The sequence below is a fragment of the Lissotriton vulgaris genome, chromosome 12, assembly GCF_964263255.1.
Source record: "Lissotriton vulgaris chromosome 12, aLisVul1.2, whole genome shotgun sequence".
Taxonomy (NCBI): domain Eukaryota; kingdom Metazoa; phylum Chordata; class Amphibia; order Caudata; family Salamandridae; genus Lissotriton; species Lissotriton vulgaris.
The window spans coordinates 662,163,956-662,190,687 of NC_141700.1; the positions used below are offsets into that span (position 1 = coordinate 662,163,956).

Below are 26,732 nucleotides of genomic sequence, written 5' to 3' on the forward strand. Positions count from 1 at the left end.
TACGTATACATGTACACTGAAGTGTGAGGCCTGACTTCATGTGCATCTGTGTGAGACTATATGAACTTCTGATTACTGTTTGTGTATAGATGCCTTTTTTTGTTGGTCACCAGTTGTGCATCCAATTATGTCACACAACAAGCTATGGTCATAATAACATTAAAATAAATAGGTAGACACACTGGATTTGCCAATGCTTATTAAAGATTAGACTGGAAATTCTGAAGATAACGCAATGAAAAAATACATTGTTTTCTTCTAAGTCTAATGAAATAGCTTTTAAATGTAATGACTCATATTCAATCAGTCTAATTTCTTTATTCAGCTCTACCGAGCCATAAAATTCATATAATAAAATACACAGTGATAAAGACCTGATTAAAGGGTCAGGGAAAAGGCAATTATAAAAGTACATCATAAATCGTATAATAAAATTACAAAAATCCATTAAAGTGTAATAGCAGCAGAATACTGTAAAAGTTTCAATATTTAGATCATAATCTCAAAGAGCTTAAGATGTAGTTTAAAACAGCAATAATAAATTTCATTTCCCAGACACTGCAGATAGGAAAAGGCGGCTGTGTGGGATCTAAAATCCCAACCCCTTAATATGGGGCGCAGGTAATGCCTTCTTAGGTGTAAGTAAAAGTTGCAAAATAAAGTGCAGAGAGCAAAATAAAGTGCAGAGTGGTTCGACTGTGATTTCACAGTGACAAGGGGGGAGAGATGAAAACCAAGTGCCTTTGGTGGGGAAGGCAAGCAAGAAGTGAATAGTTTGAAGTAGGAAACGTGTGAGTGACTCATATATTCAAATCAACTGCAGTAATTGTTGTTATGAGTTCATGTGATTCAGGATTAGGGTTGGTTACCTAATATCAACGGGGCATACGCTGGTCCTGTGCTTTCATTATACAAACTGGTGTATTCTGGAAGCTGCAACCTTGACTCACATTGGATGAACTTCTTTTACAAACTTAGAACGATTAACGTGGAAGAAAGACTAGAAATGGAAAATTGAACCAGTAAGTCCGAGACACGTAACGAGAAAATAAAACTTGCTTTTGATACAGGTGTAAATAGCCCAGTGTTGCATGTATAGCTAGTAGCTACTTGCATTTTGACTAACGCTACTTTTTATTTAGGGTAATTGCAGTATCATGTTTTGCAATTCTATGTACCGACTGTCTGCATTCTGTGAGTAAACGCCTTTAGATTGCCGGAGTAAAACTACTGGAGTATGACACAGCTTCTTAACACAACAAAATACATAATTAAAGTTTCATTAAATGTTACAATCAAAAAATTCAAAACCGTTAAAACGTTCTGTGAAATCACCGTCACGTTCAGTATAAGCAGGACCGCCGCCACCCTTACCTTTAACATCTCAAGAGACACCGATTTCCTGGAACCCTTTTCGGCGCCCGTCGCTTCAGTCATTTTGTCAAACGCGTCACTGATTTGGGCTTGCTCTTCAGGAAGCAGCCTCGAGATGCGTTTTTCATACACGCCGCTGCCCCCGTTGCCCATCTTTGGAAAAAATGTACGGAAGCCCTACGAGTAAACAGGGAGAATTGGGTAAACGTGCATGCTTTGCAAACAGTACAAAGAAATACAACTGCAGAGCGACATTGAATGAAGGTCACAGTGTAAGGAAAACTATCCACGGGCAGTGTTAAAGGAATAAAAAACACAGCATCTGGGACAATTTATTTTACTGATACACTGAATTCTACAGAAAGGAGCTTCGTTCTGAAATAAAATGAAAACACATAGGCGTTTAGGTAACATACCCGACCGAAGAGGTTAAGTGTCCTTTAAATGGAACTGAAGGGGAAAAAAATCCATGCTCACCTGCACTCGCTGTTTTGTAAACAAGTTGCAAGGTTTTGCTGGGACAGAAACGATGAAGGCAACCGCTCAGCAGAAGGAGTTTAGCAATAACTGGCAAGGGCCAGAACACCCCTCTAAGCAATCATGAGGTGGCTCAGCCCAAACAGAAGAAAGTGCTCTCTCACCAAAACATAACTTTTTACCATAGCAAAGCCAACAGGTCTGGGTTTGAAATAGTACCACTGGCAGCATTTGCACACTACAGCGAGGCAACTGAGAACCAGAAGGAACTGACTGAGTGGTTTAGTTAAGTAATCAATCCTTCCTGTAGTTTAATGAAAGCACACACTTTGCAAGCAGAAGGATACACCCTACCAGCCAATAGCATTGGGTAAGCGATGCATACTCCAATGGGCGGTGCCAAGTCACGATTGTCAAAGACTCCAGCCAATGGCTGAGAGAGGCTAGTCAAAGAAACTTCATGGTTGAAAGGAAAAAGCTAAACCCCAATCCATATGTATGGTTAGCATTTGGTTTGCTTCACAGCCTTGCTATTAAAACCCAGATCTAAAAGGCAGTAATTTGCCTCAGCCAGGAGGTCTATCCAGCCAACATACTACACAGCAAAGTTCATGTAATAAACTTTGAAGGCTAGTGAAACTAAGCCTGTGCTGTAAGGATAGTGGAGTTAAAGGGTATTTCTAAGGTTAATGAGTTTCATAAAGTGCACATACACCTCAATGGTCACATGATTGACTGCTTGAGAATAAGGAGAAAAGTAAGACCTTAGGTAGAGGAAAACTAGATTGTAATGGGTTTCCTAAAAGTTAGTCTTGGGTAACACAAAGAGCAAGGGGTAGGGTATTTCACAGTCATAACACGCTCTGACACCACAAAAAAGACTTATAGAGTCGTCAAGAGTAGGGTATGCAAAGATTTTCAAGGCCGAGGACCTACGAGGGATTGTTAAGTCTGTTGGGATATTAACCCATATTAATGCAGATGCTTGCTGGAAGATGGAATACTCAATAAGGAGACAGCCATTACAGATGAAGCTACACAGGCAGGTGCCATACTTGCAAGTGAATGGAGATGGTTTATGCCATACAAGTACACCAATTACAGAAAATGACACAAAAGGCTTTCGCCAATAATGCAGGTATTTGTGGGAGGAAAGAAATATGGAGGTAGTCAGAAAAATGACAGTATCCACAGGTGTTCCATTGTTGTAAAATGGTTCTCTTAATAGGAATGCAATACAATTACATCATCCACGGATGTTCTATTGTTGCAAAATGGTTCTCCAAATAGTAATGGAACAAATCCTAGTGCAACTCGTATAGGTGTACACAACTGTTACTGATGCTTGTAGGATAGGGAAAGGCAAAGCCAATAGGTCTGGATTTAATTTGGCAACACATACAGAAAAGTAATGCACAAATGTATTTCCAGGAGATAGCATCTCATAGCCAGACTTTACCAGTGCTCAGTAACGTTGGTGGAAGTGGTAAAATTGGTGATGGTGGTAGTAATTTCAGTGGCAGTCTTTGCAGCCATGTGGTATTGGTGGTGGTGCTGGTGGTAGTATATTGGTGATAGTATTGTTGTGGTATTTGGTGGTGGGGATATTTATAGCGTAGTTCTGTTATTGGTGGCCATATGACTGAATATATGGCCTGGAGGCTTGGAGTGTAGGTAAGTGAAGCAATGATCTAGTTATGGCAGGACTGCATGTGATAAGAGAATATAAATACAAATTTTTCCCTCCACCTATTTTTCTCAGAGTGTTTTCCCTACTTTATTGGAGAGCAACGTATTCTGTGACGACTGGTTGGTTGTACTCCAATTTATTAAAAGGATCACTTATGGAGGCCTTGTTTGCCAAAGATAATAAAAACAAGTTCTTTTCATTGTAGTGCTAGAGGCACTCCCATGTATTGAAAGCATGTGATGACCTCTGACTACCATGTATATGTATATATATATATATATATATATATATATATATATATAAATATATAAGAGAGAGAGAGAGAGAGAGAGAGAGAGAGAGAGAGAGAGAGAGAGAGAGAGAGAGAGAGAGAGAGAGAGAGAGAGAGAGAGAGAGAGAGAGAGAGAGAGAGAGAGAGAGAGAGAGAGAGAGAGAGAGAGAGAGAGAGAGAGAGAGAGAGAGAGAGAGAGAGAGAGAGAGAGAGAGAGAGAGAGAGTATGTACTTCTTGGTCTCGGAGTACAGTATTATAAGCAGTGGTGCTCGAATGTGCATTATGTTGTACATTGGGAAGTATTATGAAGTTCTTACTATTGGCTTTGACATGCCCTCATTCCATCTCGAATTCTGACTCTGTCTAGCTTGAGCTTTTGCGTACACAGGCAGGCCTCCAGATTACTCAAGTTGTTTAGGTTATTCACGTCCAAGGTTGTTTGTAGCTGTACTTTTGGAGATTGTTTTCTGTACCGCTGGAGACATTCGTAAGCTTCGTTAAGATAAGTGAGGGAACACGTGAGAGTACAGAAGGGACGCAAGAACTCATTTGCCTTTGAAATGCTTGCATGGAGAGTGGCCAACTCCAGTAAGTTTCCTTGGGGCAGAGGAGAGCCTCTCCAAAACTTCTAGTGTGCTTTAAGATTATAAAGCTGGGGTTTTTTGACTTGGAGACTGGGATTTTGGAATCTGAATGTAGACGGACGCGTCTACATCAGTACAGCAGGTCTCATTCGGTCTTAGCGTACTGCAGACTGGGGGATTCACACCCGGGGTTAAGATGCAGTGTTTGCAGCATGTGAGGTGTTTTATTCTTTGAGTATTGACTTTGTGATGTGTGAGTGTCTGTGTGCACATTCATGTCTCCAGTGGTTATAATCATCTGATGTGTTTTCATTGTGAATCATCCAATGTATTTAGTGTATATATCCTTCTGATTTCTTGGAGTGGACGTCCATCATATTATTATCTGCTTGTAATTCATCTGGGAAAGCCTTTCTGTTAGAGAGTGTTACACAAATAAAACCCCATGCCTTATTCTGAGAACAGTCTTTTGATGCGTTTCATTTTATAAGAGTGAAATACCATTGGTGGTGTGTTTATTGTTTCGCCGTGTTTGTGCCTCCATGTGGGAGGGCGGTATTTTCTTTTATTTGGGAGGGCGAAGCAATACAAGCATATGTATATGGGCCAGGGTGTTTCACTAGGCCCTACACCGCATTTGGCCTCAACGAGGAAGGATATAAAGAACTGTGAACAAAGAACTAGCAGTGACCCTTCTGCTTTCCATTTAATTATGGTGCGAAGTAAGATCGAATGCAACTGGTCACCCCAATATTGTGCCAACAAACGCCGCCTCCTTGGGCTTCTTATACTGATAATTAGTACTATTAATGGAATTACTTGTGGTTTAATCGGTAAACGGCATTTCAAAGATGGGTGTAATTCATTTGATTATGAATTGGTTTGGACGTGTGCAAAACTTAAACATTGTTTAATTTAGATTCAACTAAGAACACTGACATTTAGGTGTAAAAGCACAATACAAAATATATTACTTTCAGTGTGTTCGACAAGTTAAGATGTAAAAATCAATAACTTTTTTTGTGTTCAAAGGTTTTTATTGGTAGTTGAGTACACAGAACATGCACAATATAATGTAAAACACAATACTACTAACTATACAAAATAACTTTTAATGAGAAAAGAGGGACTCTACTTAAAAAGAATAAGTTGTCCCACATATTTAGTGGACAGAAGGGAAAAGTTACTGTTTACTATTTTAAAGAAACTAACCAATTAAAGATGGAATTTGCATTATTAACTACTGCCATATGTTTGACTGACTGATTGTATTTTTTCATTGAGAGGAAATCAAAAAAGACAAAAAAGCATTGGCAATGCCAATAGGTCTGGCTTCAAAGGAACGTTGTATGGTAATGTGAAGCATTACAAATACATAACATGGGAATGAAAATGTATTTGTGAGGAAGTAGAGAACTGTAGGAAATTATCGGGGTAGGTTAAAAGGTCGGGTGACATTTGCACTGCCAAGCTGGACTAAAAATCCATGTAGATTAACGATTGTCCTCTTCCCATCTGTGCTGCTGCCAGAGAAAGACAAACATCTTATGTTATCTAGTTATCTTAAAGCACTTTTATAGCATTACAGTACCATGTGTGTGACCTTGAAAGTTCAACCTCAGGCTGCTGGATAAATAAACAAAATGATCAGAGCTGCAAAGAGCACAAGCACTTTCCTTGTGGAAGAATACAACTCCTGCTCAATCAAAACATGTACTCCTGGTTCCCAACGTGTGGGCGGAGCCAATGCCCCTCTATAGTGATGCCCACATAATTGTCTGGAAACAACTGCGCTGTCAGACCAAACCAGAAAAAAGTGAATAATCACATTACTTCTAGATCTAAAAAAAAACAATAACAGACTTAACACACTATATACTTCCTTTTAATTTGTGAGACAAATGCTCTTCTGCGTTCACTGCTCTCCCCTACCAAAAAAACCATGCAAACATAAATTAACAAAAGCATGCTGAGAGCACTAGGTGGTGACAAAGGTATAAATCAAATGCATCCACTAAAATATTGTATTACAGAGCATAATAACTTTGCTCACAACAAAGTCCGAAATAGAAGGCAGGCACAAGAGCTACAAAGAGAAGTGTGCAGGGCTTTGCCAAAATGGCATCTAAAAATAATTCTGTGCAGATCCCATAGCCCTGCCCTTTTGAAGTCCAGTATTTTAGATCATCAGTGTTTGTTCACAAATAGCAGGTAGGGTGCAAATGAAAGTTGAAAGTGAACTTCGCTCATCTCAGTACCTTCGCACATAATTGATGTAGGTGTGCTAGGTTTTTGAGATAAAAAAGAAATACTTTAGTACAAAATATTAATGATAAATCTTGTTGATGAACCTAGACATAAATACAATTACAGATAAAGGATAAAAATACATCATTATAGCTAAAGTAACGCACGTTTTATTAAGCAGTGACATAATACTCATTAATTCCTCAAGTAGATCATTAGAAACGTACACAGACTGTTTTAAAGTAAATCATGAATGATAAATTTGTATAAAATCCTTGTGCTCCCTCTTAATGTATCAAAGTTCTGCATCCAAAATACATTTTGTAGGAGCTAAACCTGTTTTCATCATTTTAGCCATAGTTGGCATTCGGGAGGCTTTTGAGCTTTCCATAAGCCTGTAATCACAGATCTTGCAATTACTACATCTGTAACCACCATCTGCGTGCCCATTTAGGTGAAATCCACAAGAGGCTCAAACTGCCCATTAATACAGAGGTAGCATCAGGTGTAATAGCTAGACCTAGGCAAGGGTTTGTATAAATCACCAAGTGCCAGTAATTTTGGAGTATGGGGCAGGTCCTTTTCAGATGAGTCCAGTGTCCAAAACCTGCTGTTTACATTTATGAAGCTATGCAGGGGTATAACATATTAAACATTGTGCACAGAACCAGATTTTCCTCAAATTTGCACCCCATACTGCTTTCAGACTGATCACAGGCTTCAATCTAAATTATGGGGTTAATGTTCAGGCTTGTTTCCTTTGCCCAGTTCTTTAAGATACTATCCATAAAAGGGGCAGATTTATCTTTTAACCTTTCACGCGTTTTTGGCACAAACCTCCTATGTCGGGGACTCTCCACAAAGATAGTTCCTGCTGATGGCCTTAAGCTTTCAATTTCACAAGAATCAAAGTTGTGAAAGCTGCTACACATCTGACAGCAAACAAAGAGGAACTATCCTGTGCTTGTGCATATTATGAAGCCAACATATTCTCAAAGGTTAACTCACCACTACTTAACCAGCCCCCAGTTGTCCCCAGGTCAAGCTTCTCCCAATGATTTATCCCACTGGGAGGGGCAGCTTTGTATCGATTACACCAAATGGGTATCTCGATAGGCGCACATGGAGTAAGTAGCTGTCTTAGTTCTACCAGATACTCCCAGGCCCAGCTTCACCTGACTTTAAGCTTAATGTCTAATGAGCAAGATACTATGGTTTGTTCAAAATACGTTTGACTAGGGGCACTATGACAGGGCTGCCATGCGTGTCACTGAGAGCGTAGTGTATGAATAAGATATATGGGCATGGGTGACTTAGATCCTCTGTTGTATACACTTGTGGCACAGGTCACACCTTTTGACATATGTGGCACCTTTACATGAACAACACAAACATACAATCCATTTTTTTTCTAAATGGGAGAAATTTAAAGACCAGAAAAATATTCTAAAACATTTTCATAATATTGAAAAAGAATGTACACTTTAAATTTCTCCTACTTGAAAAAAATGCTGTATTTTTCAGTTTTGAATAGGGCACAGTGTCCACCAGCCACTGTTAGCTAGATGCCTACAGTGTGTAAAGGCAGCACTTTGAAATGAATATATGAAGTTACTTCACATGCGTTTACAACACATGCCTTTACAACGCGGTCAGTACAATGACCGCGTTGTTACAATGCGTACCATTACAATGCAAGTCATTTCAACAACTTGCTGTAGGGGGCTCTGGAGCTTGGAATAGTATAATTTACAATTCCAATTCCAGTCTGTGCAACAGTAGGGAAGGTGTTGGATTTGAAATCCAACACTTAAAGCTCCCTACAGCAAGTTTTGTAATGACTTGTGTTGTAATGGTATGCCTGGTAACAACGCAATCGTTGTATGGACCGCGTTGTAATGGCACCACGTTGGACCAACAGTGTTGTAAACGCTGTTTCCCCTTTGAAATGGGAGAAAATTAAACTGAAGTGTTAACTTTGTGGGTCGTGGGTACACTAGATGCCTTTCTCTCACGGGCCGAGTCGGCTCTCATGCATGAGATTAAGATTAGTGAGAAAAGACTTTCTCTGGATCCCCCACCTCTCAGAGTTTCAACGGGAGCTCATACATCTAGCCTCCCCCCTATTGAGGCCCCAAGTGTCGTCCATACTCATTTGGTGACTGCCGAGATTCACACCCCTGAAGTATCAATTCTCCAAACTAATGGTGGCACAATATCCCCTGATGCTTCCCCCACTCCTAAAACACGCACACAACAACAGAGATTGGAGCAGACATCGGCGGTGGAGGTTCCAAACAATAATAAAAAACGGAAGGCGCGTGGACAGCCGCAAATGTCAACACGTGCTAGTAAGGTTGCCAAAACAAGGAGTAAATGCAGAGATAATGTGGGGGGCCAGGTAGTTGCTTCACCATTGGCCAATATTAGGCAAATTAGTGACAAGGAAGAGGATAGGTCCCAAATTAAAGATCTATTTAGGGAACTTGAAGAGGTTCTCCTTTCCAAAGTGGGTGAGAAATTGTTGGCCTTGCTAGACCCCCTTTTATCCAAATTGACAGAAATTGACACAAGGTTGTGTAAGTTGGAGCAACATTTACTATCACCAGCGTCAAACTTGGGTATGGCCGTAAATGGCCAGTCCACTGTATCTGATCTAGTTACAGTGCCTAGCAATAGTCATCCTAAGGAGACAGGCAGCAGCGACTGCAGTGAGGGTAGGAGGGGTTTAGTTCTTAATGCCACTGCGAGTAGTCAACACACCATACCTAATGGTCCTACATGTATCAGGGATCAGCATAGGAGTCGGGATCCAGGTACTTTAAGGGAGAGCCACATAACACTGAGTAGTTACCTCAACCTCCCCCCGGAAGCTACACCCTACACCATTGTCCTCTCTAATGTACCAGTCCATGTGACAAATCATGCTGAACACTGGGAATCGTTAAAGAATAAAGCATTGCATATGTTAAACATCAGAACTGGGTTGGGCGATTGTCTATTCGAGAATTTAAAATGATTCGCAGAGTCCCATTGGTAGGGCACAATCAGAAACAGTGTAGAGGGGATTGTGTGGTGCTTAGTTTTGGGTATCCACTTCTTGTGCAAACAATTTTGGAAAGAGCAGGGACGAGGGACTTGAGTGAAGTAAATATTCACATTTTGCCTCTGGGTTTTTTTTAATCGGACTCCTTCAATGCCTACTATAGCTAGGGGTAGTGTGAGAAATAGTAGTCAGGTTCGAGTTCCTTATGATTATGTTGTACCAACACTAAATAGATTTGATCCCCTCTCCACATTGGAGGATATTGATTGACCGCACTAAGCAGAAGAGCGTAGTGTGACTCTTCAGTTATCATTCCCTCCGAAGGGGGGGGGCTGGGGCTTCAGTGTGTAAGCTGTTAGGCAAAACATCGCAAAAAGGGCATTGGGAAGTGGAGGATAGGTTAAAAAGGGATAAGGGTAGGGTTTCTGATAGGGATCCACAGGATATCCCGACACAGGTAGCATTTTATGTGGATGGGGTGACGAATGAACTTTGTGACCAACTAGGCCCTGGGAATAATTATCCCGGTGACGCGATAGGTTTAAAGCTAGTCTCTTGGAACATTGCTGGGATGTCGCAAAAAATGAATTCTGCAGATTGGTCTAATTTTGTTGAGCAGGTAGGCATATTGTGTTTTCAAGAAACGTAGGCTACCGAAGCAGTATTTCGCCAAGGTTATCTAAACTTTGCGAAAGTTGCAGATAAGGGTGAGCGTGGCAGGCCCAAGGGTGGACTGACCAGCTGGGTTAGACAGACTGATTCAGAAAAGGGGGTGGTGATGAATTAAGCAGACCACTCTTACCCAGTCCAACGATCAGGGCTTGATCCATCACCGTTTTTTAGCTCACTGCACCATCCCAGCTCAGCACTTGGCTATATGCAAATTAGTCTGACCCTGGCCCAGTGCATCATGGGAACAGGGCAGACCAAACTACCAAGCCAATTCTTATACTGGGAAGGAAACATGCTACCGGGGACCGGTTTCTGGCATTTCAGCCGTCTTCGGCCCGGCTTGCTTGAATCCTGATGGTGCAATGAGCTAGGGACTCACATCTGAGTATACCCTTCCACGCTTACGGTGGACAAAAATGATTCAGAAAAGGGGGTGATGATGAACAGTGTCTGAATTAAGCAGACCACTCTTACCCAGTCCAAAGATCAGGGCTTGATCCATCACCGTTTTTTAGCTCACTGCACCATCCCAGCTCAGAACTTGGCTATATGCAAATTAGTCTGACCCTGGCCCAGTGCATCATGGGAACAGGGCAGACCAAACTACCAAGCCAATTCTTATACTGGGAAGGAAACAAGCTACCGGAGACCGGTTTCTGGCATTTCAGCCGTCTTCGGCCCGGCTTGCTTGAATCCTGATGGTGCAATGAGCTAGGGACTCACATCTGAGTATACCCTTCCACGCTTACGGTGGACAAAAATGATTCAGAAAAGGGGGTGGTGATGAACAGAGTGTCTGAATTAAGCAGACCACTCTTACCCAGTCCAAAGATCAGGGCTTGATCCATCACCGTTTTTTAGCTCACTGCACCATCCCAGCTCAGAACTTGGCTATATGCAAATTAGTCTGACCCTGGCCCAGTGCATCATGGGAACAGGGCAGACCAAACTACCAAGCCAATTCTTATACTGGGAAGGAAACAAGCTACCGGGGACCGGTTTCTGGCATTTCAGCCGTCTTCGGCCCGGCTTGCTTGAATCCTGATGGTGCAATGAGTTAGGGACTCACATCTGAGTATACCCTTCCACGCTTACGGTGGACAAAAATGATTCAGAAAAGGGGGTGGTGATGAACAGAGTGTCTGAATTAAGCAGACCACTCTTACCCAGTCCAAAGATCAGGGCTTGATCCATCACCGTTTTTTAGCTCACTGCACCATCCCAGCTCAGAACTTGGCTATATGCAAATTAGTCTGACCCTGGCCCAGTGCATCATGGGAACAGGGCAGACCAAACTACCAAGCCAATTCTTATACTGGGAAGGAAACAAGCTACCGGGGACCGGTTTCTGGCATTTCAGCCGTCTTCGGCCTGGCTTGCTTGAATCCTGATGGTGCAATGAGCGAGGGACTCACATCTGAGTATACCCTTCCACGCTTACGGTGGACAAAAATGATTCAGAAAAGGGGGTGGTGATGAACAGAGTGTCTGAATTAAGCAGACCACTCTTACCCAGTCCAAAGATCAGGGCTTGATCCATCACCGTTTTTTAGCTCACTGCACCATCCCAGCTCAGAACTTGGCTATATGCAAATTAGTCTGACCCTGGCCCAGTGCGTCATGGGAACAGGGCAGACCAAACTACCAAGCCAATTCTTATACTGGGAAGGAAACAAGCTACCGGGGACCGGTTTCTGGCATTTCAGCCGTCTTCGGCCCGTCTTGCTTGAATCCTGATGGTGCAATGAGCTAGGGACTCACATCTGAGTATACCCTTCCACGCTTACGGTGGACAAAAATGATTCAGAAAAGGGGGTGGTGATGAACAGAGTGTCTGAATTAAGCAGACCACTCTTACCCAGTCCAAAGGTCAGGGCTTGATCCATCACCGTTTTACACAGGGTTTATTTGATATTTAGTATTCCTTTGCCAGACATTATGTTTATGATAACATGGGACACCTTAATAGAATCTGCATCTGATTATGTGCGCTGGGGATCCGATCGTTTGTGATCTTCAGGTACTTTGCCTCTTCCCTATATATAAACATAGGGAATCCTACCATATAGAGGTCAGAGTAACTTGGGTTCCACCATGCAATTTTTCTGGCTACCAAACGTGTGAATTTAACCAATGAAGTTTGTGTTTTCTTACTTTTCAAATATCATCAATGGTTAGTTTTCTTCTTTCTTTAAATATACTATACACATATATGCTAGTCTGTGTTGAAACAGCAAAAGGTCCATAGTGTTATATGATTTGTCTTTTGACTGCTGTATTTTTCCTTTTTCTTGTAATTGTTTTGTTTTATTGCATTGTTCAAATGTATTGTGGTAATACTTCCCCTGTTTCTCTTTGGCCTTCTCTCCCAGAAACATTCTGGTCCAGGAACTGGGGTGATTACTCTAAAACCCTCCCCTTTTTTTAAATTATGTTTTGTACCCCTCTTCTGTTTTCCTTATTATAATTTGTGTTACCAAGATTAACTTCTTTGTATTTTTTGGTTTGTGTTACTGTAAAAATATGTTTTTTGATTCAATTGTTTATGTACTTTCAGCCCTGATGAAGTTCTCAGAAAGAGAACGAAACACGTTGGTTGGATTGTAAAAGAACTCTCAATTTTGAAAATGAAATAAAAGAATTTCTATGAAAATACATTTGGTGACCTTTTGGACTTCTTTTCCCGATGCACGCCTAAATAACTATAATTTGAAGGATCTGGCGCACAGTGGCAACAATAGACGGTTGATGCCAGGGCTGATTGCGAGGGACATTTGATTTCAGAACTGGCACGAGGTGCAGAACTGTATAGTCAACCGTCTTTTTCTTTCTTTCAATTGCTTACTGGAGGAGGATCTGGGTGACTCCCGAGTTAAAACATTATGCGCTGGCACTAAATGATGTCAAGAGCTCGGATGGCTCAAATAAAATCTCATGGCTAAGGTGTGTGAGGAATACACTCAGTGAGATGGGTATGAGTAGGCTATGGACAGACCCAGGGGCTTCTGCTTTTCCACCTAAGGCAGAGTTCAAGGCAGCGTATTAGAACATGGTTGTCACAAGGCGCTATGTTTCCACTATTGGGCCTTCTCTGTCTACAGCCTTTCTTGATTTAAAACATGAAGCCAAGTTTGAGAGCTATTGGGATTTAATTACTACCCCCAATGAAAGAAAATTATACCACCAGTTTAGGGTGGGCTCTCTACCCACTAAGGCATTCACAAGGAAATGGATTGGTTCAAATACCAGTGCCTGTCCCCATTGGTTAGATGTGGGAGAGACAGTGACTCACATTTTATTTGCTTGTCCAGCCTATTACAAACCCAGGCAAAGATGGTTAAAACCTGTTTGTCAAAATATGGGAACCAGGGCGAGCAATGAGGCTGTTAGGATTTTAACTACATCACTGGAAGAGCCGATAGTGATCGCTGTTGCTAAGTTCTTGGAATGGGTGTGGGTTATTCGTGCAAAGCTTAATATCCTGTGATAAGTTATGTCTCATAACTTTTAAAATCTAATATTCCGTGATAAGCAATGGTTTGTAACTGTACATTGCACTATGCACTTTAAAATTAATTGCCCTGTGCTGTCGCATGTAGTATTGGTGGTATTTCTGGACTGCTGCTTCTTGGAATGAAATGTCGTAAATGGTTTACATATCAGGCTTCTCCTCCGTTCTATTACGGTTTTAATATGTCGTATATATTTTGCTTAACTGCCTAATATGTGAATTGATGTTTAATTATCAATTTTTATGCATTGTTGTTAGTGTCTTTTTTAACTGACCACTTTTATGTCACGTATCAACTTTTGTGATTTTTAATCGAAAAAAAGTTTTTGAACTGAACTGTTAACTTTGTGTTTATATGGATTTCATAAAAGTCATCACTTACATTTTCTCCCATTTCCAAGTGTCACATTTACAAAGACCAGACATCTTGCTCCCAGTGGCCTCTAGACACAGTGCAATATTTAAAACATAAAAAAGTAGCCATTTTATTTAAATGGAAGAAAATGAAGAGTTAACTTAATCATTAAGGTAACTTTTAATGTTCATTTTCTCACATTTAAGAGCATTCAGAAACATCATGTTGTTCTCATGCTCCAATATGGATTTGACAAGGACTTTTACTTAAGAGCTAAATACCTCATTGCTTCTGTTCTTCACCTCTAGGCCCCAGCCTCGGTCATGATTCTGACTGAGCACTGCTCATTATCAGGGCCTGCTGTCTGCAACCTGATGACAATAATGTAAAATAAACAAAGACTTTTCTTAAGTTTAAATGGGAAATGTGACCATTTGCGTATTTAAAAATAAACTCAAGGCTATGAGGTACTCAGAAGGTGTCTGTGAGCTACTGGTAGCTAACGATGGACTGGTTGGAGACACCTGGTAAAAGCAACATGGGCTGGAAATTTGGGAACAAAATATAGATTGCAACTCCTCCATTGGTCTTTCTTGATGAATATGGGTCTTGAAGATGGTAGCTCGCCATCCTCACCCTGAAAATGCATTTACACTTGTACTTGACAGAGAGGAAAATTATATGCAAAAGCTTGGAGAATAGCAATGTCCTTTGATCAACTTTAAGAGGTATATTCAGTCAACAACAACCAGAAAGCCTCTCCTAGCATTACATTTCTATCCAAAAAAGCTTATACTACTAGCAGAATGTTTGAAAAAATACCATTTGCAGCACCCTGTCTAAACATAAAAAGTGTGCAACACTTACACTTTCAATGGTCCTTTCTGGACGAAGGTAAGCATAGTTTTAGTAAGAAAAAAAGCTAATGGTCACCTAGCTTTGGCTTCTTTTTTCAGGTCAGAGGTGCATTGTTGCAGGCCACTACAAGTCACGCCACACGGTAATCCTGAACATTAGACGTTGTGCCAGCCCTGAGCATTGCATATTTATATGTTGTTTCTTTCCCCCTTATCAGCTACAGCTAAACTTAAAAAAAGGATAATCCCCGGGAGGCTCTTCCTTTTGGGCAGTTTAGATTTCTACTTTTAGAAACGTAATCACCCTACATAGAGCCTGAATTTCCGTCAGCTCTCTTATCTTCCTGGGCTAGGCCGACAACTGAAGATTTGCCCAGCTAGCATGATTCTCTTAGCATACAGCTTGTTGTGTTATGTGATAAACCATTAAGACCAGATGGCACCTGGACCTCTTTTTAGAGTCCAGGGAATTCAGAGGCTTGGGAAGTTGGCCTCCTCTGCAGCTCACTCCTAGTCCCTGCTCCAGCCCTGCAATGTCTGCATGCTGGACAGGAGAAAAAGAAACTACATATTCTGTACTTTCTTTTCTACAGCCTCATCCTCGCAAAGAGAAAAAGAATCTTCTTGGCTGCAAGTGAAGGATAGTGTTGGCCTCTACAGCTAAGTTCTCATCCATAGGAGGAAGAGACCAAGCCAGAATTCAGTAGATTGACAGTATCAGTCTTGAAACAAATGGTTGTTAAAATGTGGTCCATGGCTAGCCTAAAGGACTTACCCCTGTGGAATAGGTTTGGTTCAATAAACCATATGCCTGTAAATGGTGATAAATCTGTCACTGTGTGGAATTAATGGCCAAACGCCAAGATGTGCCCTTGACCTTAAGAGGCGTCTGCCCTCTGTGCATTTAAAAAATGTAAATAAGATCTTGACCAATAGTGAATTCTTCAAGCTACAGCTAAGAAAGTTGTCTGTGATATAATAAAACCAATGTGTATGGCGGAGAAATATTAAAAACAATATTTAACCAAAATGCAGGTAAGAATGAGTTTCTTGGAGCAAATGTCGTGGGGGTTGAACAGGACAACCTACCCAATCTTCCCCTTAACTGGATGCTATCAACAAACTGAGAGAAAACAGCCTGAGGGAAAGGGGGACTAGTCTGGTAGCATTTAGCTTCAGAAACTAAATTTATAAGGCACCGAAGAACAGGAGTAACCCAGCCTAAATTAATGTACAGCACTACCCCTCTGAAAGGTACTTAAGAAATATTTTTAAAACCACAAAAAGAGTGTGCAATTAAATAAAGCATGTCACCTTCAGAAACAGAACCAGTAGGTAGCATTGGGCAGTGCTGCACTGCAAGTAAATGTTTCTGATAATCAGGCTAATAAATCTTGATCCTGAATGCCGAAAGCAACCCTAGCTAATGGGCGAGGTGCTTCCACGGGTGGACTAGTGCACTACTGCCACACGAAGGAAAACGAAAAATAAGTAGATAATATAAAAGTAATACCATCTTCAAGATATATTGCTAATATCAGCTAATTTCTAGAGTGCAAAGGTTTCTTTTGCAGAATTAGGTCCACCCATTATTGCGCTTCAGAACCTTTATACATTTGGCAGGAACAATTTTACACTGTACAGTACATAGTTGTTGACAATTGTGAAACTTCTGTTCTCAATTAAGTTTGGCCTTTTTAGATCCGCCTACAGACGATGTCGTATATATACACATAATGAGTCTATACATTACTGGCACATTTTGCTCCATTTACATTGGGAATCACTAGTTCGCTGATAGGCATTTTAAAGAAATGTAAATCTACTTATCCTTTTCCTATATAATGCATAAATATACACCAATACATTGCACAATATTTCCGGTGTGGCCAACAAGCTAGTGCTGTCAAACTCCACAGAGCTAGTGGTTACAATGCTGCACAAAAACCACCTTGACTCTTTGAGCCAAATAATAAGAACAGAATAGGGAACAATCAGTTTTGATGTGTCTTCGATTTGTTGTTCTCATTAATATACCAACAGTAGACTGGTGGTATAGCTTTTCGGGCAAACAACAGACCTTTTTCAAAACAAAAGTTATTTCTGAGCTAGAAATAAATACATTGCACGGTGCATGTGAAACATCATGCAAAGAGGCTGTTTAGAACTGGCCGTATTTGCAGGTTTATCCCCAAAATTTTGCCTCCTATTTTTCTGACCCTGTTTTTGTTGGCTTTAGGATTCTGGCCACTTTACCACTGCTAATCAGTACTAAAGTGAATATGCTCTCTTTGTAAATTGTGATCCATGATTGGCATATAGGATTTACTGGTAAGTCCCTAGTAAATTGCACTGAGAGTGCCAGGGCCTGTAACTCAAATGCTACAAGCGGGTTTGCAGCACTGGTTGTGCACCCACATAAGTTACCCTGTAAATGTGTCTCAGACCTGCTGCTGCAGTGTCTGCACGTGCAGTTGAAAACTGCTATGTCGACCTGGCAAGTGAACCCACTAGGCAGGCCTTTACCTTCCCTTAGTTACATATAAGGCACCTCAGGTAGGTCAAGGTACCACCATGGGTAGGGTGCAGTGTATGTGAAAGGTAGGCCATGTACTGGTGTGTGTTACATGTCCCGATACTGTAGTACTGTGTATTTCGTTTTTCACTGTTGAAAGGCTGTCTGTTCCATAGGTTACCATGGGAGCTGGATTGTAACATCTTACAAGTGTACTATTCCATTGGAACAAGATGGAGAAACAGAGTTTAGACTCTCTGAGCTCAGAATATAATTACACACCTATTAGTAAAGGTGTTTTTTAAATTGTGTGTTTGAAAATGCCACTTTTAAAAAGTGGGTATTTTCTTGCTTTACCAGTCTCTGCCTGTTTGTGTATTCACAGTCTGGTTTTAGAGTGACAGGAGCTGGGGATGTGCATTCACTCTAGACAGTCACAATGGGGACTGATGTTTTTCCTGCCTTGCCTAGGTGACTCATCGCTAGGCCAAATATACCTGATCTGAATTTAGAGTGGTGGGAGGAGTTTCACTAACACCCACATAGGCTGCGTTTCCTTTGCACAATGCTGCCTCCAACCCCTGTGGTCAACCTGGACCAGGGAGGAGAGAAATGGTTTGTACTGAGCTCAGAGATCTGAAGCAAAGAGAACAACAAGAAAATGGGGTATAAGTAGGAGACCTTAAACCCCAGGATTTTAGTTTACTTCTGGAAAAAAAGAGGACCCTGCCAAGAAGAAGAGCAGAAGAGCTGTGTGAGGAGTGCCGCACTTTCTGTGTGAGGGGTTTGTTGTTCTGCAGTTGCTGCTTCAATCGGTGGCAGAGGAAAAGGACTGACTCTTTTTGCCCTGCTGTGGTAGCCTGCTTGAGAAGGTCTCCAATGTGACGTGTGTGCTTGCCTCCTGTTGGAAGTCTCCGGGAGATAAAAGACTTCACCAGATCCTTGCTGGATCCTAAAGTAAACCTGCTTAGAAGGAAAGCTGAAGAACTGTCTGAGGAGCGCTGCCCCTGCTGTGTGTGGGGTGGGTTGGCCTGCAGTTGCTGCTCCTGTCGGAGGCAGGAGAAGGACTGGACTGCTCTTCACCCTTTTATTGTAAAGGAAAGGGCTCCATCTGGGGATTAGATTGGGCCCTAAGAAGTAGGTGGTGGTGGAGTGCTATATTGATGTCCCTAAAGCGGAGGGAGTGTTTGAACCAGCGCGCGGGTAGATTATGTTTCACAAATCTTGCCAGAAGGCACTGACTAATTTATAATGGATTCAACGAGTGATCATAATTGACAACGGTCCAAAGCATCATGTACATTTTTTTTATAAAACATAAATATAAAAAATGTAGTTTTATATAGTGCGAACTAGACCCGAGACATCGGTATCAGAGCGCTTTCCATGAGCACCAGTTTCATTACAGATGAACACATTAATTTTTGTTGGGCACAGGGAGATGAAGTGATTTTCCCAGAATCACAAGATGTTGAGCGTCGTTGTCGAAGCTCGAACCCGATTCCCCAGCTTCGAGGTCGACTGCTCTAGCCGTAAGGCTACATCCTCTCCTGTATGTCGTGTGCTTTTGAAGTTGCATGAAATGAAATAATACTCCGATGTAAACATAAAATTGGAAGGAAATACTTGCAATTACATCCAGGTGTAGCTGTGATGGCTGGAGGATATTTCTAAAAAAAAAAAAGTTAAGAAGAGGAAATATGTATTATGAGGAGAAAGACTAATCCATAAATGTCTTACAATAAAATGTGCAATTCGATCTATGGCAAAATATAACACGATCAGAGAAACATTGGGAACCACTTTCATTACAGTTCATATGATTTTAATCAGGCTCAAGATGTATGCTTAGATCCTCCCGATTCGATCCCTGCGGGAGTTGGCTTTTGAGAGATATAGTGTATTTCAACTTCACTCTACGTAGGATTAGGGTCCAAGTCCTACCTAATATCTTATTGGTAACTTTGTCTGTGCCGAAGTAAGTAAGTGGTTCTTCATTACAATGGCATTTTGGGTGGAATTGTTCTACATGTTTGATGTGTAAAAGTCTTTAACAGGTATAATTGTGCTGCCAACATAGCTGTTTATAAATGGACTTTCTACAATGTACATCCTATATTCTTTTTTACAAGTAATGAAAGCTTGAACTGTTCTCTTGTACTTTTGATATGAAAGCGAGAATATACTGATATAAGTGCTGTTAAATGCAGGCTTTGCAGTATCTGCATGGAAAGCAGCCTTTGGATTTAGTCAGCCACACCATCATCGGATTGGCTTTCAAAGAGCAGTACATCAATTTGTCTTTTAAGGATCTGTTTTTTTTATATTGATTTTTAATTTCGTCCCAGTTTGGCCTTTCAGAATATCATTTGTCAGATTCAAGTGTCAATGTTTGTTGATAACATTGGTGATGTTTCTTTAATCCAAGTTGTAATACCATCATCATGTCAAATTTATTTTGGTAGAAATGCCATAAAAGTACATACAAATAAAAATAACATTGTCAATAGAAATATTCAGATTATAATAAACAATATAAAAGCACATACTATACATATCTAAAACCTTTATTATGGTCGGTGTATGAAGTAAAGTCAATAAGGCAGATTTAGTACGGTACATACTACTGTGTTACCTTAGATCTCTGGTGAGATACACAGGTTTTGTCTAAATCTCCAAATTTACATTAGATATAGGGAGAGTGCGAAATCCATCAATTGACCAGAGTCAGATTTCATAACTCTAAGGGCCACCTTCTGTTTTCTTACACCCAGATTGCAGCACAAAGGTAATATTCTGGAATTTCAACTGTTCTGATTGGCCGGGAAGAAAAATAGAACATGCTCAAGCATTTCTCTAGGACTGTCACAAGATGGACACTGGCAAAGCTCCACTTTGGTGCCACGCGCCCATTTAGAAGTAAAGGAGTGGATGGGCAAACTCCCATAGCAGAGCTGAAAAAACAGCCTCTTGGCAGTAATTGTTCTCTAAAAAAAGGAAGGCATCAGTTAGAGAACCAAGCTTTGTCTGGGAATATATTGATTCAACCTTTTGTTGCCAATAGTTGGACTTAATGAGCATCTTAGGAGCAATTCAGAAAAAGGCTAGTGCAATTTCTAAGACTCTTGCACCCGATCTTTGCAAGGGTCGCTTTTACATATCTCAGCCAGGGTGCGTTGCATGAACCGAATTTGCAATATTTCTTCTAAACGCTGTCAATAGGAGAAAAATTCACGGGTGGCCCAGATTCTTTTCCAATGGAGGATGGTCTTAATCCTATTTTCTCGGAAATGGATCTAACCCCAAGGTGCAGTCTGAGGGAGAGTAGAGGGGTACTGATAAGCAACCCTGTCAGCTGGCACATAAATTGAATTTCAGGTATTAGTAGTGAATTCACATCCCTATGTCCCCATAATTCTGTGCCATACAGAGTGGTACCAAGGGCCTGATGATTGTAGATCTGGATGGCCAGTGAGATAGGACGAAACTGAAAACTTTGAAATATTTTTACGATTCCTCCAGCTACTTGTTCCAGTTGGAGCCTGTCCTGGGTTACATGGGTGTGCCAGTATAGCTGTTCCGTAAGTGTAATCCCCAAATGGTCAAAACTGTGTACACGCTCCAGAGGGATCTCATTAGCGTAGGATTGGGTCTAGTTGAATGAGAAGGGGTTCAGGACTATGAATCTAGTTTTCCCTACATTAACCTCCAAACCCCTTTGCCTATAGAATGAGTCACAACAGTCCAATAGTCTCTGGATGCCCGTAGGTGATTTGGAATGAAGTAAGGTATCGCCAGCAAACATGAGCCCTCATGTTTGCCAGGCTCGGGCGTTGTTGTCACATTACTCCAGAAATGAAACTAGACCATTAATATAGAACGTGAACAGGGTGGTTGTGAGTACACACCCTGCCTGACAACTCTATTGACAGTAATTGGATTGTTTAATTCACCCATTTGGTCGCACTTAACCTGCACAAAATGTTTTCATGGAGTCTAATCATAATATTCAGCAGGTACCTGGGCAAACCCCCCCCACCCCAATCCCCCCCCCCCACCAATTTCAAAATAGCACCTGCCAGAGAGGAGATCTCGGAACATCATCAAATGCTGAGCCCAAGTCTACAAAGAGAACATAGAGACGACCACTAACTAATGTAACAGTTTTCCAAAACAATAACTGGAACTGGAACACTTGGCCAATAGTGGTTGTGTGTTCTCGGAAGCACGCTTGTAAGAGAGTAAGAATTTTATTTGTAGATGGCCACTCTTGGAGACTGTCTAGGACTGTCCTACTAAACAATGTTGTGGAGCTATGTATAAGGCTTATGGATCTGTAGTTGGTTGGTATGTCACGGAAACCCTTTTTAAAGATGGCAATGATTTCAGGCCCAGCCCAAGTTGAATGAATGGGAGCCCCTCTCAATATGGCATTAAAGATCCCTGCAAAGTAGGAACTCCAAAAGTCACTCTCATCCAAGAACAGGTCCACAGGGACCTTACCCAACCCTGGAGCTCTGCCAGGGATGGGTCTCTTGATGGCCATGCTAACTTTGATGGATTTATAGCCGAGGCCTAATTTTGAACAACTGGATCAGTAAGCTAATGCAACATCGACATGAACCTGGAGAGCTGGGCCACTCTGCCTTCACAGAGTAGCCAAACAGCTGTTAACCCTGCCTAATCACTGCAGTTATTCTCAAAGTCTCCGGACAGGGAATATATATACTAGAAAAATGAGTACCCCAATCACTTGCTTGGATGTTATTCTCAATGGGGCAAATAGCCATACTCACTCCTGGAAGACACTTTGTTCCAGACGGATCAGTGGTCCTTCCTCCTAGTAACAACTAGCAGACACTCGCATTTCTCTCACTCCCAAATTCTTTTTGCCTCCATGATGGTTTTTCTACAGGCCCTCTTGGTGTCTTAGATTTTCAATCTGTCATAATTCTTTATTGCACAAGCCAAGCTTTTCCTAACACCTCTGGATGGTTTGTTACACCAGGAGGGCGGGCTCATCCTTTTCGCTTGATCTCCGTGTATAAGAGATTCCTTAGCTTGTGGAACAGCTGGTTGTGCGCCGTACATGCCCCTTCCAGAGACTCTAGAAGTTTCGATCTCAGGTCAATCAACATGATACCCTCAAAACCATTTGCTACAAGCCTATTGATCTCCCCAATAGACTCCTTGGAGAGCTTCATAGTGCTCCATTTGGCTCTACGCTTGTTATTGGTCATTCTAAGCCTTCTGTTAAATGGCTCCAAGCAGTTTTTAGAATTGGAATGGACTGATAACCCAATGACTACGGCAAGAGCATTATGGTCATTATTGTGTTGTGGTGTTATGGTGATGTCAATGAGGTAAGGCCGTAGCCTTACGTCCAGCAATATATAATCAATGAGACCTGTATTATGAATACCATTGAATGTCTGACTGCTGTCTTTGTCGGAAGGCGGTCTGCCATTCCATGCTCGCAGACCCTGACTAAGTGTAAGCGCATTTATTTGCACTGTCACTGGTGACCAATTCTTAATGGGTGGAATTTCAAGCCTCGGAATGGGCCAAACACTATCTTCCTCTTCTGCTGTTAAGGCCAAACAGTGTACGTCAAAAGGTTCAAACTGGCAGTTAAAATCGCCCTTCACAATCATCTCGGCTGAAGCAGGTAGTACAGTTAGGTGGGCGTTTTTATAGGTCTATAACCTGGGACTCGGTTCCCACCCCCTCCCCCCACAAAGGCCAACAATAGACATTATATATGTATATAACAGGCTTCATTCGGGAGAGTGGTCAATCTGATAAATAAAATGTCTGGGAAACTCAACTTGACATCCTTAATTGCACAGGCTAAAGTGGTCCAAGCTCAAACTGTGATTTCCTCAGATGGCCTGCCCTACCCAGTAGATACAGCTTCTTGGCTGAAGTTCACGAAACCTAAGCGAAAGAGTTTTTTAGGACCACGTCTCCAGAAAAAGGCACAAATCAAACTGGTTTATGAATAGATACCACTCGGACTAGATCATTTAGAGGCTAGACCAGCTACATTCCAAGAGACCGGCGAGGTACTTGAACTAATAAGATGGAAACAGGAACTCCATCATACGGTGGGACTGTTTTGGACCAGAACTCACCACTGTTTCGGAGATAAGCAGATAGGGGGTGTAAGTGGAGCATCGTGGCATTCCTGCTCTGGGTTCAGTGTAGTCGAATCAGGACCAGGCCTTGTCATGGAGACTGCAGTTGATGGCGTATGCCTGGGATTATTTAAAGAATTGCATTGCCAAATACTGTAAAGCCTTAGTAGCCAAACAGGTTGGAGCTATCGATGGAGCAGATACATGCTACGGGCCAGTCAATCCAGTCTCAATTACTTCAGATCACAAGTGAAGAAAGTACTTTAAGAAAGTTCTTTAGCTTTGTCAATACAATACTCCATTAACTGTTCCAACCAAGGGGGTGTGGACTGAAAGGACCCTTCAGGCCTCTCCCTGAATGGTAACTGCAGCTGCTCCAAATAGGTTGATGATAGACATGGACTGATTGGAGTAGCTGCCCCGTTGCTAAATTACGTACCACATGTCTAGGTTGTTTGGCTCGGACAGATGGTTGGGGGCTATTGGTATCATTGGGCGCAACCTCAGGCACAGACCCACCTATGGCCAATTGGGAGGCAGTTGGTGAATGCACAGATACATTGATTGGAGAAGGGGAAGAATCTGGACCTGGAGTTGCACCTGAATGAAAGAAGTCTCCTCTCTGTAAGCTTTATTTCTGTGCTAACAACCCCATGTCCCTCTGAAACATTCTATCAATTGGGATGCCTTTCACTGGAGAGGTTGGCATGGAATTGCTTCCAATGGCTTTCATTTTCCTCATCTTACAGGATGCAGGGGTCCACAAAGCAAAAGAGTGGGAACGGCCTCCTGCAGTAAAAGACAAAACGAAAATGTAGAGCCACCTTGCTGGTAAAGAGCCGTAATAAGAGGAGTACGACATCACCAGTGGAGGTCGTATTTGCAGGAAAATTCACTTTCTACTGCAAGTGTACAAGATGACCGCTCTCATGACTGGTAGACAAAGCCCATGGAGAACTGTTAGACCTGTTTGGCTTTTTGCGTAGTCCCTCCAATTTATTATTTATTTTGTCCCCTTTTTGCCCCTCATACCCTTAATAATTTTTGTCCACTAACTTTTTCTAGGTGTTGGCCAAGGGGATAGGTGTTCTTTTTCCCCTCATAGTTTTTCACCTCAGGCCCAGAGGGCCTGTTCTGACAGGAAAAGTTGGAACCACAAAATGGTGGCTACCAACTGCCCTAACTGTCAAACTCAGAACTTGCCCATAGCCTAGTATAGGGCGTTGCAGAACCTTCTGGTCCTTTCTGGACCACTGAGGGTCAGCCTATATAAGGCGGAATGCGGGGTAGCCATTTTGTCTACCTGAGAGAGTCAGCTGGAGGACAGGCTGTAGCTAAGGGTGGGAAGAGGCTAGTCATGGGTTGACCTCCTGGACTGGGAAGCTGCCTTACTGAATCACCACACTGCCCCCTTTAGGTTACTTGTCCTGACCCCGCTGTTGAAGGCTACTGGAGATCCTGGGCGCCTAGCTTGCCCCTCGTCTAAATTATACAGGGGGAGTCTACAGGAGAAGGAGACTGCAGCGCTGCGAAGCGCAGTCCTCTGCCCAGTAAAGGGACTTAAGGGAAGTGATCCCCAGGACATCAGTACAGTGGCTGTGAGGATTGTGAGCTGGTGAGGAGCCTATCGCCACGTATTACAAGTTATCCCCCCTTTTCCCTGTACCTGGGGCTGCCCTTGTCCAAGTGAGCTCCCGGTGACTGAAGTGGAGCTGGGAGCGTGCTCTCCTCGAGGCGCTTTGTGGGGCACTGGCTGCTTGATCAGGCCGCCTGTGTGCCTGTGACCTGTGGTAGCAGTGGGCGCTGGAGTGAAGGATCGTTTCCTGCGCTGTGTCCTGTCAGCGCTGATCCGGCAGAAGGAGCGAGTAAGCCGGTTTCGGAGGGCGGAGCCGGAGGAAGTAAAACCGAGCAGGCTCCAGCGGAAGCCGCTGCTCGCTCGCGCATGCCCGGTCGCGCTGCCTCTCTTCAAGTAGGCGGAGGCGGGTCCAGTCAGGGAAGCGTCGGAGCTTAGTAGCGGCTGGGAAACGTTGTGGAGTCATCTCTCCCTCGCTCAAGCGCCACACGGAAGAGCCGGCGCGAGCGAGAGGGGGGAACTGAGGAGCCCGTCAGCCTGCTGTGAGAATTGCCAAGATCTTTTCCCCGCTCGAGCGCCACCAGAGGAGCTGGCTCGAGTGGGAGAGGGGAGCTGAGGTGCCCTGGAGGCTGGTGAGCCTCGCCGGCGCTTGGCCCATTTATCTTGACAAGTGGTTTTCCCCACTCTCTCTGGCATTACAAGACCTCAACCACAAGTAAGGAGAATAACGAGAGGGCAGGGGAGTGAGACTTGACAAGCAGGGGAATAAAGAGATCATTCCAGAGGGTGAAGCGCTCTTGGGAAATCCCCGGATGGCCTAAATGAAACGTGGCTCTAATTAGAATAGTCACATTATCAGTTAACAGAAGGGAGGAGAAAGGAAAGGAGTCCTCTTTGCTAGAGGAGTACAGGCTTCGTCCAAGAAATAACTGATCTTTGATTGGGAAGGTGACAAGCCCAGAAAGGGGAATTGTATGGTTGTCAATGAAATGATTACTAAATATCTGACCAAATGTAAAGTGCTAACACTGCCTCTTTGAAAGTAAGGTTTGGGGTGAAAGTCATAGGAAGTCATAATAGCAAAGTTTAAACAATTATAGAGCTTAATGAGATGTACTGCTAATGCTGATTAATGTGGTAATTTGATACTTTTGAAAGTGCCATTACTGATTTCCTGACAAATGTAATGTATCTGGGAATCTAATTGATAAATCGCTTAGCAGTCTAAAAGTATACTCGCTTTTCCCAAGACAACCTGAAGTAAATAAGTTGTGAATTCTAAAAGTAAAGAGCAACGATATTATTTTTATAAACCAGTACATATTTTCATAACAAATTGGTGTAGCGTCCTTTTTAAGTGTTATTGCGTGGATTTACTGCTGGGTGGTTTGCAACCTTTACACTTGTGCCTCTAGAATTGCA

At 42.3% G+C, this 26,732-nt stretch overlaps 1 protein-coding gene across 5 annotated transcripts in view; it reads right to left on the minus strand.

The window, feature by feature from the left end:
* Positions 1 to 26,732, minus strand: part of MEAK7 (MTOR associated protein MEAK7) — a 211,450-nt gene that overhangs the window by 149,701 nt on the left and 35,017 nt on the right. The window contains exons 2-4 of one of the 5 annotated variants that reach the window (XM_086945843.1): positions 19,237 to 19,270; positions 1,375 to 1,551; positions 870 to 1,000 (exon numbers count right to left, since the gene is read on the minus strand). Coding sequence is in view for 3 of the 5 variants with exons in the window: in XM_086945839.1 (XP_086801965.1) it covers positions 1,375 to 1,551 (177 nt within the window). In the remaining 2 variants the exon portion in view is untranslated. Of the gene's footprint in view, positions 1 to 869; positions 1,001 to 1,374; positions 1,552 to 19,230; positions 19,271 to 26,732 lie in introns of all 5 variants that reach the window. The other 4 variants (XM_086945842.1, XM_086945841.1, XM_086945840.1 and 1 more) reach the window with 4 other exon arrangements.